General features: G+C 44.2%; 1 protein-coding gene across 23 annotated transcripts in view; it reads right to left on the bottom strand.

Annotated features, from left to right (window-relative positions):
* Nucleotides 1-959: 959 nt before the first annotated feature.
* LOC100770216 (transient receptor potential cation channel subfamily M member 3) overlaps nucleotides 960-14,701 on the bottom strand; it is an 809,714-nt gene continuing 795,972 nt past the window's right edge. For 19 of the 23 annotated variants that reach the window (XM_027406525.2, XM_035441916.1, XM_035441910.1 and 16 more), the window contains 4 exons: nucleotides 13,093-13,243; nucleotides 12,780-12,979; nucleotides 8,298-8,430; nucleotides 3,163-4,615 (listed from right to left, as the gene is read on the bottom strand). In XM_027406525.2, the coding sequence (XP_027262326.2) occupies nucleotides 3,163-4,615; nucleotides 8,298-8,430; nucleotides 12,780-12,979; nucleotides 13,093-13,243 (1,937 nt within the window). Of the gene's footprint in view, nucleotides 4,616-8,297; nucleotides 8,431-12,779; nucleotides 12,980-13,092; nucleotides 13,244-14,701 lie in introns of all 23 variants that reach the window. The other 4 variants (XM_035441905.1, XM_035441926.1, XM_035441928.1 and 1 more) reach the window with 2 other exon arrangements.

The raw sequence follows: 14,701 nt of genomic DNA on the forward strand, positions 1-14,701 counted from the left end.
GTACCCTGCTCTATGGTCACAGATGATGACTTCATTTCCTTGGGCTCCTCTATGGATTCCAGGCAAAGACTCTGAGGATGCTTGCTACTCAGTCATGAAAATGTTAGGGCGCAATGATATCCAGCTAACCATATCTATTCTAAGGAACAGAAGGGCTGAGACTCAGCCTTCCAGAGAATCACAGGGAAGTGGTGTACAAGTGTATCGTGCCTATTCCAGCTTGACTGATGGTGAACAAGGTGTCTATCCTCATCAGTCACTGTGGAACCAGGGGAGTCATGAATCCCTTAAAGTTACCTTGTGCCTTAACATGGATGCAAATTTGGGGTATGTGTGTGTGTGTGTGTTGGGGGGGGGGGTAGAGGGTTCAGAGTTTCCATGAGGTTTTCGCAGGGATTCATGGCTCAAGGAAGCTTAGTGTCAAATGATTTACTTTTTAGGTTCAACACATGTCTGCTGGGAGGGAGATCACCAATTAGGAAGTGTCTCTAGTGTAGTTATCAATGAAGAGGTTGGGCATTACCTAAAGTCAAGGATGAAACAGGATTCTTCACATATGTGAGCTTGCCACTTTTTTTTTTCAGCTGAAAAGCTTGTTTCTTAAATTTTTTTTTTTTTTTTTTTTTTTTTTTTTAAAGCTCAGAGGTTTTGTGAGGGATTGAGTTGACTTCACCAAATGAGATACACCTTGGTGTTTACAGCTACAGTTAAAAGAACCAGGGGGCATCTGGGGCCAGGGGCATGAAAACATGTTCTGTTTTCTCTTTCCCTCTCTTCCTCCTCCTGGGGATGGAACATAGGGCCTTGAGTATGCTAAGTGAGTGCTGGGCCACTGAGCCCAATCCCTAGTTCAAAATACTTTTCTTTTACAATGTTTTTTTTTCTTTCTTTCCTTTTTTTTTTTTTTTTTTTTTTTTTTTTTTTGTGTGTGTGTGTGTGTGTGTGTGTGTGTGTGACAGGGTCTCATGTAGCCTTGGATGTGGTATGTAGCAGAGGCTGACTCTGAATTCCTCATCCTCCTGCCTCTTCCCTCCCAGTGCTGGGTCACAGGTGTGCATCACCACTACGCCTGGCTCCAAATAATTTTTCTTAAAGACTTTATCTTAAAATGTTCAATGATCCAAATAGGAATCCAAAGTTTTGTGGTCAAGATTTCTTCATCCTATTTCAAATCTGAATTCTAATCTAGAAACTTACGCCTCCATTCCAGACTGTGTAATACAAACAGGCTTGCAATCACACATCTATTCAGATTGTATTTTGTGGGAATAACTTCATGTCCGAGAAACCAGAGTGAAAGAGATGTCATGACATTGGATGCCTCCAAACCAGAGGAGGGAGAGGGAAGGGGTGAGCCATTTTGACAGTTCTTGTTCAGTGTAAGGGAAGATTAAAGAGACAGAGATTTTCTGGAAAGTATTATTTCAACAGTGGGGCCAATAGCACAATGAACTATTTTTCCAACAAAACTCCTTGGATACTAAAAAATAATCTTGGTTATACCTCCAGATGACAGGAAGTCAAGGCCACTTAAGAAATCTCTGTGTCTATTACTCTATATAAACATGTGTCTGTGTATGTGGATGTATACATAAGCAACATAAACTATAGAACTGTATATGGTATATTTGCTTTCTATTTTGGCCTACTGTATCTTCTTTAGAGCTCCGTAAATAAGAAATATATTCATGGTCTGCCTGCAGCTGATGATGGCTTTGGGTTGATGTCAAGCCCCTAGTCAAGTCTATGGTTATTTATGTTTTTTAAATTTCTTTAAAAAGTACTTTGGAGTTGGGTTGTGATGGCACAAGCCTTTAATCCCAGCACTAGGGAGGCAGAAGCAGGCAGATCTCTGTGAGTTGAAGGCCAGCCTGGTCTACAAAGTGAGTTTCAGGACAGCCAGAGCTGTTACACAGAGAAACCCTGTCTCAAAAACAAAAACAAGAGTACTTTGGAACATTTCCATAAAAAAGATACCAGCCCTTGAAAAACTCCGATTAAATTTATGCTGAGCCCAAGATTAGATGGCTAAATTCTACGTATGAAAATATCCACATATAACCATGTGTTCAAATACAAAATGGTCACATGATGAGTGGTGTGAAAATTTGGCAGTTACATCTTGGAGGTGTTCGGAGGACATAGTGGAGACATGCAAATGATGAAGGCCACACAGCAGCATCACACACGATGAATGGCGAGACGCTAACAATAATCCCACGTGGCAATTTAATGTCAGTTCTTTCCACTTTTTTTTTTAGTTCAATATTACATATTTGATAGTGAATTCACTGATGACAGGTGAGATACAAAATAACTTAAAAATATAAAATTATCTAATTACATTCATCCTGAGCTTGCTTGACTATATACTTGATTGCCCATGGTATATTATAAATCATAAGACTTTTGCTTTCAACATTAATTCTTCTTTCATTTTGATTGCAAAACCAAAAGAGAAAAAAAAAAGGCATTTCTGTTCCCTTATTTTCTTCTACAGAGATAAACAATTGTGGCACCAGAAGTGAATATATAAGAGACAGGTGAACTGTATATATGACTGTTACCTTGTTTTTCTTTATAATGACCAATTACAGAAGTGTTGGCATGAGAAGGATGTGGGACGTTAGGTAGAACTGCTTGCTGCCGGCTTACACTGAATAAAAAGGATGCTCTTCATCAGTCACCAGTGATGGAACCAATGTGAAAAGAAAACAGAATTGAAGTTTAGAATATCTCATCTTGTATGCTGGCTACTTTATCTCATTTTGCAATTTAGCCCTGTCTCCTCAACTCTTGATAACAGGGCAGAAGTCCCAAGAGGCCTGCCGGCATGGAGAATGCTTGAGCCCATTTGTTCCCCAGAGCTCATGGCCTTCTGTGGTGCCTGATGATGACACACATTCCTCTCTAACCCCTTTCTGTCCCCTCCCTTCCCAGCAAGTGTGAACATGCCTTCAAACCCTGAATTTGGCACTGGGCCAGATGGAAAGCTTGCTTGACCTGTGGCCCGAGGTTACCTTTGAGTTAACATCTCCCAAGGCATTGTTTTGCTCAGCTAAGAGTAAAGCAGGTATAACTCAAGGAAGGGGGAACAAGGTGGGCATGGGGAGAATTTTAGTGCTGGATTCTTGAGCCTCCTGCAACACATGGTAAGAAGGTTTAGTTGTGCTTGCTTTCAAAGCTATGAAAAGCCGATGTTCTAGACAGTCTCCTCATGGATAAGCTATCCCCTCGGCCCTCCGGCTTGGAGGACTTACTTCTCTGGAAGGGATTTCGTAGGCTTGAGGTGTTCCTCTGTCTATCAAGCTTGTCACTGATGGAGAAGCTCTTCCTGGTATGTGCATATGGCGCGTTTGGCTCCTCTGCCGAGTAGCTGTTGGCGCGCTCTATCTTGGGAACTGTGATGTTGTTGGATAGGGTTCTGTCTGCATTTTCAGCCTCCTGAGACGAGATTGGATTGGCAGCTCTCCGGCCTCTGGCCTCATTTTCCTCACTGTCAGAGCTAGGATGGCTCAGCTCTGCTTCTCGCTCAGGGTGGCAACTAGATAAGTCCTCTACTTTGTCTCCGAGACCCCCAGGGAAGGTGGCTCTGTCAGCAATTGCTTGAGGGGCATTGACACACCTTGTGTCGATACAGTCTGTAATACTTGTGTATTCTGCTGTTTTCACGGGCACCCCAAAGTTGGCATAGTAACTCCTTGAAGGAGAAAACATAAAGCTATGGGATTTTACAATGGGGGCCTCTTCCAGAAGAAATGGTGTGGTTGCTAGGTAGCGGCTACTCTTGGAACGCTCGATGGTATGGTACATTGGAGGGTCTGTGTCCCAGGGGTTTTGGCATTCTGGGAGGTGGGTATAGTCTGAAGAAAAAGATCTAGTGTCCATGGAGGTGAGGTCTTCAAAATCAATGCTCCTGCTTGGAGGTCGGTCTGTAGGTGCAAGGGTTGCATAGGCACTACTTGAAGGGGCTGTGGATGGGGCTAGAGCTGAAAAGCTTGGCTCGCCCAGCCCAAGGATGTTCATGGAATTATCCAGAGGGTCTATATCACTGTGGAGCTCATCCATGGCAGAGACATAGATGTCTATGCATGACGATGGTCTTCTGGAATCAGGAACAATGGCCAAGGTGTTTGCAGGGGCTGCAGGAGCTTTGGGTTCTTTTGCTACTGAGTGGGAGCTAGTAGCTCGGTGTAAGCTCAGGGACCTTTCTTTGAAAATGCTTTCCAACTTTTCTATACCACCTTTGTCTTTCACATTGACTGAATAGAAAGAATGGCTTCGCATACGGGGCATTAAGGTTGGAGAAGTTGGGGACATGGTCTCCTCACCTGCAGGGTCTATACTCTCTTGAAGTTTGAAGGTGTTCCCCTCCTGGCTGTTGAAGCTGCTCTGGCGGACAATGTAGGCCGCATCTGTGCAATCTGAGGAGGTCCTTGAGCGGATCTTGTTGGACTCTGCCCGCTCCAGACCCGTTAGGCGCTCCAGGGCCGTGGCCATGCGCCCGATTAGGTCCTCCAGCTGTGCCAGCCGGATGTCCACAGTCTGGAGTGAAGCCTTCATAGAGTGTTCTCTCTCATTAACTTCCTCCAGCCTCATGGACATGTTCTCCACCCTGTGCCGAGAAGCAGAGAGTAAGAGTCATTTGGGTCAGGGCCCTCTGCTGGGGGAGGTAGAGGATAAAGCTAGAAGACGGAAAAGCTTTGCTCTTCTCCAAGAGGAAATCAGCAAGGGGTTATGGGTAAAGGGAGGGGCTGATGGGGAGAGATCGCAGGGATTATGGGTAAAGAGAGGGGCTGACAGGGAGAGATCGCAGGGATTATAGGTAAAGGGAGGGGCTGGAGGGGAAAGAGTATGCTATGTAGATCAGGCTGACCTTGAACTCACAAAGATCTTCCTGCTTCTGCCTCCTGAGTACTGGGATTAAAGGCTCATGAACTATTTTTAACCAATTCTCACTACTTCTCTGCACTCCTATGTAGTTGGTATGTTAAGTCTTATAGAAAACAGGGAGGGCCAGTGTTAATCCATTTTTAATGATGGGAGGAGCATGGACCTAATGGCAAGGAACTTAATGTAGAGTCAAATTTACTTTATGTTTATTCTAGACAGCTTCTTTTATTTTTTCCTTTTGTAAATTTAAATTAGAAACAATCTTATTTTATATATCAATCCCAGTTCCCTCTTCCTCCCATTCTCCCATGCCCTCCACCAACCCCCATCCCATCCTTCTTCTGCTCCTTAGAAAGGACGAGGCCTTCTATGGGGATCATCAAAGTCTGTCACATCATTTGGGGCAGGGCATAGTAGGCCCTCCCCAATGTGTCTAGGCTGAGAGAGTATCCCTCCATGAGGAATGGGCTCCCAATGTCCATTTGCACACTAGGTATAAATGCTTAGATAGTTTCTTTTAAACTTACTCTTTTTTTCCTTGAAAAGTTTGGGACCAGTGAGATAGCTCAGCAGGTAAAGTCTGATGATCTGAATTTGATCCCTGGATGTACATGATGGGAGAAAGAAGCTACCCCTGCAAGTTGTCCTCTGACCTCCACATCCACACGCACACACAGAACCCACCAAGAATTCTTAGTCATGGCTGCAGCCAGCCAGTGCTGATTATGGTCAAATAGCTTAAGTGAAGAATGCAGACACAGGAGATAAGAATTTACACATCAATAGGAATCCCCAAGAGATAGACACATACAGTGACTAAGAAAGAAGGTCATTGTGAAAAAAATCACAATGTTATATGGAAAGAAACCTGTCTTTAGCTTTCCTTCTGTCCCTCACATCTCTAGATGGAAATTGGTTCATTTCAGATTAACTCAGAAGGTGATGACGACAGGGTACAGAGAAGATGAGAGGTAGCACATGCCCATGAGAAAGGAATAAGCTCTTAGCTCTTCTGATTTCAAATCCCTGCACTCAGGTTGTATAACACAAAGGTACAGTTACATAATATTCTCTCTGTCAAAAGGACTGTGTACAATCAGTAGTGAAATGCAACCATAAGCATTCCTACCGATGTAGCTACACACAGGCACACATGTGTGCAGATCTCTTTTCCCAACTGCCTTTGTCTCTGTTAAGAGGCTGTGGATAAGGCAGGTGATGTGAGCTGCTACTCCACTCAGAACAGACATATCCTGGAGGATACTGAGGCAGCCAATATGGATGCCTTGGTCTCTTGGTGGGTTCCCAATGCACCCGAGCCATTCCATTGTTGGAAGATGCTAGTTTTTGGTTTTCTTAGAAATGCAAAGAACCCAACAATAGCCACAGTATAGCTCCAAAACCAGGAAGAAGCCTCAGAAGTAGAGGCTTCTTGTGGCCCAGGGCTTGCTCAGGAGGCCATGCTGGTTCTTGAGGCCTGGTCTTCCTATTGCCCCTGAACCAGAAGGGCAGGCTTCTGCTTCATTTGCATTCCTGGTACCTTCTCACTTCACTCACACTCTGAGAAACTACCCTGGCAGGTCAGGGTAGGGAGCAGTCCTTCAGGGTTTGCTGACATGGAAAGACTCTGGCTCCTTCCTGGGTTTCCCAGAAGGAGAGGCTGATATGGTCATAGTATATTTATGTGTGCTAGCATCTGGGCCTCTTCATCCTAGTTCCTCAGAGAGGCAAAGCCTTCCTGGCATCTTAATATGCCTTTCCCATCCTGCCTTTCTTGCCTCCTAGGCCTACAGTTTTTCTGAATTCAAAAAGCATTTCAAAGGCCCAAAGACATATGCTGAGGAAATGTGTCTCAGCTATGGTAATATTCCCACATGGCACTATTTTCTGGAAGCACACGGATATATGTCCATTCATAAACAGCTTTCCAAGGCCTCGGAATGATCAAGCGCTTCAGAATTTCAGCACCTTCCTCTGTTTGCCAGAGAACTGCTTTACAGCATATCATAAATCTCTCTATTTTTTGGTGGCAGATGTGTGTAAAATCTGTGCACAGCTTTAACTCTTATTAATGTTGGCTTGGTACCTATGGATACAATCATTCATTGGCATATGTGATTATACCTATGTATGTAGTCTGAGTTCTTTAAAGAAAGAGCAAGGGACCAAAAAATTGCAATTTATGTGATTTCTACACAGTTAATAAAGAATCTTTGATGTAGACACACAAAGTGCCGTTTCATGGAGGTTAGTAATAAGTCGCTTTAAATCTTTGACGTCCCATGCACACTGACTGCAGCTACCAGTCTATGTTGTCCTCTAAAGTATTTACCATTTGCTCTTTCTGTCTTCATAGCACAAACAGTTAAAGTGTAGTTACACTAGTTCTTTGTGACACTCTCTGAGTGTTCTTTTGGAAGCTAGTCCCAGATTCTAGGTTATGAATATACCAGCTTGGAATGATGGTTTTATTAGTCTATAGTAACATAAGAGACACAAGAAAATGTAAGAGCAGTTGCCTAGATTTAGAAGTGTTCCATATCAAAGTTTCTGTCATGAGTGTGTGCATGTGCGTGCGTGCGTGCGTGCGTGCGTGTGTGTGCGTGTGTGTATGTGTGTGTGTGTGTGTTGCACATTTTTTGGGAGGGGTGGGCAGGGTCTCTCCATGAACCTTGCATTTTTTAAGTCAAGCAAGACCCAGTGATCCTACTGTCTCTATCCCTGACAACACCATGGCCACTGGTGTGCATGAGGCCATACCTGTCTTGTGATGGGGCTGAGCCCAGGTACTCGTGTTTGTGCAGAGTTTTCATACAGATCTCTTGGCTCTCAAAGCCAGTTGGTAAGTGATAAGTGAATATGGATAGAAAACTTTGTACTAATTTCTTTGTTTTTAATCTTGTTCTATAAAAAGAAAAACAACAAAAATACTTCTTGGAAAAATACCAATCATTGTTCTCACTGATTGATAGAACCCTTGCTCTTGCTTATCTAGAAGGCATGGAACACCACATAAGCTAAGCATGGGGCTTTTCTCTTCTGGATAAGAGCACTCAATAATCTATATTATGGAACATAAACCTGTTGAAGAGACTAAGTTGGGGCTGGGTCTTCTTTGCTTTATGTCTGGGACAGAACTTTCCAGTTTCTGGTCCATGTCAGATCTGTCCTAGACTCACCAATGCCCCTGTCCAGGCAGAAGCTTTCACTGTCTCCTGGAAAAGTCTGGGACTTTGATCTGTGGACTGATCAGACAATGACCTGTTCTTTCAGAAGGTCTGTGTTTTCTTGGACAGTAAAAATACAGATAAGAGGTCTGTGTTTTGAAGATGTAACAACTAATTCATATGGTAACATGGACAGTGTTAGGAAGCATCTGTGTGAGGCAGGGTCAGGGAACACACCTTTCTGATGTCACCCGTATCCTCTCATCATTGGATGAGTTGAAGCGATCATCCTTCTCTCTGAAATACTCTTCTATGCACTGCTCTTCAAAATCGTGTACTTTCTTGAGCTCATCATCAGTTATGAAGAGTTCTGAGAGGGAGAACAAAAAGAACCATGAGACAGAGCAGGGACCGCCATGGCATCTGGTCTGTGGCCTAATGACAATTTTTAAAGAAATCCAGGCTGGGAAAGGTCTATCAGATTCTATTGTGAGTTCATACAGAATCCAAATCTAATTAGGCCTCTTGAAACACCAGCTCCTTCCTGAGCTGCAGTTGTTGTGGTTTCTGGAGCCCACTTGGGTATACCTGGGTACCACAGGAGCTGGGCTTAATTAAGGAAGTGACAGGACTGAGAGCATGAGGAAAACGAGGGAAAGAAAGCCACTGGGAGCATGATAGTTCTTAAAGGCTCCAAATTTTCTGGGCTGTGTAGTGTGACATGCCAATATGATTGATTAATAATCTTTGTGCAACCCAATTCTCCCCATCTCTTTTTCCCCCTACTATAGAGGTAGGAAAGCCAAATAGACACATTTCTAGTCACCCTTGAAATTATTTCCAGCCACAAGACTCAGTTTAGAGCAAGAAACAGAAGAAGTGTACTGCAGGGAAGGATGGTATGTTGGGAAGAGATTTTGCTAGTGACAAAAAAAAAAAAAAAAAAAGATATGGTTACTCTTTCTATACTTTTTTTCAGCTTCCTTTCTTTCTCCTGACTTCAACATAAACATTTGATGATGAGGGGCTCAGCAACTATTCTGTGATCTTGAAAACAAACTCACACAAAAGGGAAAGCTGAGCTGAAAACTAGAAGGAGTTTGGGTTTTTGACCTCAGAGAGCCATGGCTGAGTTTTGGACCATCTCCTTGCTCTCTGTTACATAAGAAAAAGAAGCCTTCTTTATTTGTGCTAATGTTATTCTAGGTTTCTAATAGAAGGTAAACGTCTCCATCAAACAGGGTTAGGGCAAGAGAGTTGCTGTGGATATTCCCCAAATCAGGAAGTCTTTCTCATCCTGGGCCCCCGAGATGCTGTAGGGATTGGCTCAAATATTAGGAGGGCTGAATCTCAGCTCTGTGGGCCTTTGTGGCCATAGATCTCTCTTGTTTGTCTAGAAACCTCTGTTGGAACTTGCCAGGGGCTGTAAAACATGGTTGATAAGGCGGCTGGGACTGTAGAAAATACCAGAAGTCAGACTGTGTTTCTCAAATATGACAGGCTCCTAAGGTGAGGGACAGCTGTGCCAGGTAGGGACACCTGAGATGTGGTCATACAGCTACACAGACTATGAACATCAGGGTGAAGAAGGAGAGAGGCCATGTATAGACTCCCTCCCTGATCCCAAAGACCCATGATGTTTCTAAGATCCAAAGGCATAGACCCAGTACTTACTTGACACCTTACAACAAGTGCCTTGTTTGACTTCTTGACTCTATTTGTAGCATGAGTTCTAATAGGTCTTAATAATAAAAACCCGGAGTCAGAGATCTGGTTATATGCTGAAAGATCAGAGAAGTAAAGGAGCCAGCCACTAGAGAGAATTCTTACCTCTACCGAATCCTCAAACCAAATGGGTGATCCTGTCTCCAGGAATCCTCAGACTGAATGCTATGAGCGTCTATCTCCTCTTGTCTTATATTCCTCTCTCTGCCCAGCCATACCACTCCCATCTCCACTTCCCTACTACTGGGATTAAAGGCATGTGATCCTAAGTGCTGGGATCAAAGGTGTGAGATCTGTTTCTCTTTTAGACTGGATCAAACTCTTGTAGTCCAGGGTGGCCTTGAACTCACAGAGATCCACCTGCTTCTGCCTCCCAAGTGCTGGGATAAAAGGTGTGTACCACCACTGCTTGGCCTCTATGGTTAACTAGTGGCTAGCTCCACACTCTGATTTTCAGGTAAGCTTTCTTTGTTAAAACAAATCTCTCTCTCTCTCTCTCTCTCTCTCTCTCTCTCTCTCTCTCTCTCTCTCCTCTCTCTCTCTCCTCTCTCTCTCTCTCTCTCTCTCTCTCTCTCTCTCTCTCTCTCTCTCTCTCTCTCTCTCTGTGTGTGTGTGTGTGTGTAGGACTGCTGCTGTTTCTGGGCCTGCCATTTATGTGCATGCTCTCAGATTCAGTGTCTCATGCTTGTATAAAAAGCACTTTACTGACTGAGCCAAACCCCAAGCCCCATGCTGCTCTTTTTTAAAAAAATAAAATATTCTTTAAAAAACCCTATTACCATGTCAGATTTTACCCTATAACTCTAAGTTTACTCTTTCTGAGGCTCAGCAAGAACTTGGCAGTGCTCTAGGATCTTTTAATGACAGCTACAGACTGATGGGGAGGACTTCTTTCTTCCCTGATGGGTAGAAACATGCAGGGCCTGCCTCTCTGCTCTTCACTCCTCTCCTCCTGTCACAGTTTCAAGATCTTCCTTCTGGGAAGGAAGTCTCTGGGAAGTCTGTCACCTGCTCCTCTCTGCCACATGTCCAGAGACCTGGTGATACATCCAATGCTACTCTGGCTGAAAATAAGAAAGCCACGTATATGGCTGGGGGTGGTGGTGCCCACCTTTAGTACCAGAACTTGGGAGGATAGAGTGACTTACTACCAGGATGGTGGTAGCCTGATTTATATAGTGAGTTACAAGGTAGCCAGGGTTTGGTCTATACTGTGAGACAGGGTCTCAAAACATAAAACAAAACACAAAAACAAATCACATGTATTCTAGAGTTTGGTGGAGCTTCTCGGTATCATTGGACCTATGAAATGTGCTTTGAAGTAGAAATAGGTCTCTGCAGTGTCCCAACTATGGTTTGTACAAGAAATATCCCTCTTAGAATCATGTGCTTGCATAGCTTGTCTTTAGAGGGTCATGATTTTTAGGGTATGTATAGTCTATCTGGGTCATTTTGGATATATCTTTAAGATTCATAGCCTGGCCAGGGTGCCTATTTAGTTTTTTTCTGCTTTCTGATCTCCCAAGGTATGAGGAGCTGTGTGTCCCTCATACAGTTGCGGCTATGGAGACCCATCACCACTAGGTCTTCCTTGCCATAATAAACCATGTCTCTCTAAACTGTGAAATATGAAAAGTATCTCTCCTTTTAGCTTCTTCTGTTAGGCATTTGGTCACAATGATGATGAAAATAACTCACACAGGTCTCTGTCATGCACAGTATTTCCAGTTATTTTGTGCTTGATAGCTAAGCAAAGTTTTCTACCAGAAATGCTCATGCTTTATTGAAATTGACTTGGAGCCCTGAGTTGACCCCAGTGCAATATTATCTATTATTATTGTTAAATTTATTTTAATCCTGATTGCAGTTTCCCTTCCCTCCTCTCCTCTCATCCTATTCTCCCATAACACTCCACCCAAGTGGAATATTCTTACAACATTCCTTGCCTAGGATTTGACTATGCTGGTGTGATTTGAGTACAAAATATCAGGGCACCCAGCTTTCTATTTGCCTAACCTTTATTTCAGAAGGGAATGGTAATGGAATTGCCAGGTCTTTCCAATGGTCTGATCTGAATGTCTAGAAAGAAGATGGGCATTGCTTTGTTAGAGAGATGACTAAGAGCTTTAGGCTTGGAGAAGCAGTTGACTAAGGGACTCTCGTTTTAAACCATGGATATATTGGTATCTCAGGGATGGAGGTAGAATCCTGGACATTATCTCAGAGGCTTCTGCCTGTGGATTTAACATAGATGTAGACTTAACACATTTGGAAAAAACACAGTAGATTGCCTATATGTTATTGCATTTCCAGTGGCTCCTGAGACTGGGTGCCCAGGGGGCATTTAGGAGCCTGCAGGAGCACTGACTGGTACTTAATGTGTAGGGGTGGATATGGTAAGTCTTCTGCAATGAGTCATACATTCTTACACAGTGAGGAACTCTTCCAGCTCAATGCCATCCAAACTTCCCTTCAGAAACATCAGTCTAGAAGGAGGGTGATAGGTGGTAGGTAGTAGGTGGCGAAGAAGCTGTTGTTCTCTCCTTTGAAAACAAGGCTCGTTCTCCACAAAATCATATTGGTATAATGCTTAAGGTCTAGAAAACATTTAAGATCTGGACTAAGAGTTAGCCCCAGAAATGAGCATGGAAGAATAAAACTCAGGCCTCACTGTTTAAAAATGATATCTATTATAGCACTTGGTACATAGTAATGTCTGATTTGTGGGGGGACCCTTGGAAAGTAAGAAGTGTATGAAGGTGGCAAACTAGCTCTGTTGGAGAGTGCTTTTTCTCTTACTAAGAAGTGGCTAAGAATTCTGGCTTCAGCTCATGCTATGCTGTCTTCCTTCTATCATGTATCTCATTAAGCAGGTTCCTTTCCCATTCCCCTAAATACGCAGGAGGCAGGAGAACCAAGAAGGGCAAGGGTCCCCCTGACTGCCTATGGGAATTGCTGGGAACTTCCAGCTGCAGGTGCAGGCTTGTTGCTCACTCAGGCCGTAGTCTCTTTCATCTGGGTCACTCTCGTGCTTTCTCCACCGGCAACACACATGTTGGAATATCATGGTCATGTGGCTGAAGATGATGAGTGGTGGGGGTAGAACTGGCCTCTCGTGGAAAGTCATGATGAGTTGGTACCTCTGAAATTTCCATACTTGGTTGGATATCGACTTTACCTCAAAAAATGTATTGCTGAAACAGACCAGAGAGTCACATGACCAAAATCATTACTTTTTGAAATATCAGCTGCCTCCATCCATGCTGCCCATCCATCCACCCATAGGCCTGAAGAAGTGGCCACTTACTTGAAGACAGCAATAAGGAGGTTGACCAGAAGGATGTTTGCCACCAGGAGGTAGCAGGCCATGATGGCTGGCACAATCCATGCTCCAGTCTTACATGGGGGCAGCTGGATTGTCTTGCCATCTTCTCGGGTCTCATTCTGTCCACAGGGAGCTAGAGGAAGTGACACAGTTGAAAAAATGAGAAACCATGGAAATTCAATTGAAATTAGAGAGAGTTTTCAGATGAGGGGTTTAAATGGAAGAAAAATACAGCCACCTCAACACAGCAAAAGGTTTCAAAAAAGCCAAAATAGGAAAATGAGAGCTTCATGAATATTCAAAGGGCCACCACTCTTGAGGAGAGGCGGTTCCACCTGTGTCCCCAATCTGTCATCAGACTGTAAGAGGTATCTAGAGCCACCTGCCTGGTCCCTTAGTGCCTTGGCCCCTGGCAGTGGTAAGGGAGGCATTTGGTATTCCTAAAATGCTTGGTGAGGGCTTTTGGAGGAGCCAGGGCCAGAGTCCTACCTCCTGGCAAGTTACTTTCAAAATGTGCTATAGAGGCCTCCAGCGGACAGCTTGGAGCCAAGCATGGCAGGCTATTGATTGGAAATTAACACCAGGGCAACTGTTAATTGCTGTGAGAAACAATCCATGGCCTCAGCCAACAATTTGCTGTCTCGGTACAGAAGGAACAGTACAGGGCGGCACGCTGGGAAGCGCCTAGAGAGCTTGGCAATTGGTGCCCCTGATGGATGAGGAGGATAATAGCAAATGGGGTGACAGGGAAGGACCACAGAACCCCGCACTACTTGTCTTAAAAAAAAACAAACCAACCACATTTTCATTCCAAGTATGTGCATTTCAGGGACAAGACATAAAACCTAACTGTAGCAGTGACTAAAAGGCAAAGGCAGAGGTCCAGGGAGATGAGGAGGTGGGAATGAGGAGGAAGGCGATGCGTGTCATTGGGTGAGAAGAAGTAATGCACTAATGAGCCAGCGTGGAGTTTCCAGGAAAGGGGGGGGGCAATAAGGCTTTATAGCTCTTCGAACTGTGGCTTATAGAACCTGTCTTTGTGACTGTTCTGTTGTTGCTGTGAAGAGACACAGTGACCAAAACACCTTATAAAAGGAAGCATTTAGCCAAGGGGCCTGCTTACAGTTTCAGAGGGTTAGTCCATGACCATCATGGTGGGGAGCATGCCAACAGCCAGGCAGCCATAGCCTGGAGCAGTAGCTAAGAGCTCACATCTGATTCACAGACACAAGGCAGAGAGAGAGAGAGAGAGAGAGAGAGAGAGAGAGAGAGAGAGAGAGAGAGAGAGAGAGAGAGACTGGGCCTTTGAACCCAGGGACACATCTCCTCCCACAAGGCCACACTTCCTCCAACAGGGCCATACCTCCTAATTCTTTCTCAACAGTCTACCAGCAGGGAACCAAACATTCAAATATATGAGCCTTTGGGGGCCATTCTCATGCAAACCACCACAGAGCCAGACTTGCTTGTAGGGACTAAGGGTAGGTAGGTAGCCCTTGCTGTCCAGCTGCTTTACCTTGGCCTTTGAACAGGGTACCCTAATGCCTGTTAGCAGTGGGTAAGAGCACCCAGAAGGCTTCAGCAGCTCCTG

Source organism: Cricetulus griseus, chromosome 3 (assembly GCF_003668045.3).
Source record: "Cricetulus griseus strain 17A/GY chromosome 3, alternate assembly CriGri-PICRH-1.0, whole genome shotgun sequence".
In the NCBI taxonomy this organism is placed as follows: Eukaryota; Metazoa; Chordata; class Mammalia; order Rodentia; family Cricetidae; genus Cricetulus; species Cricetulus griseus.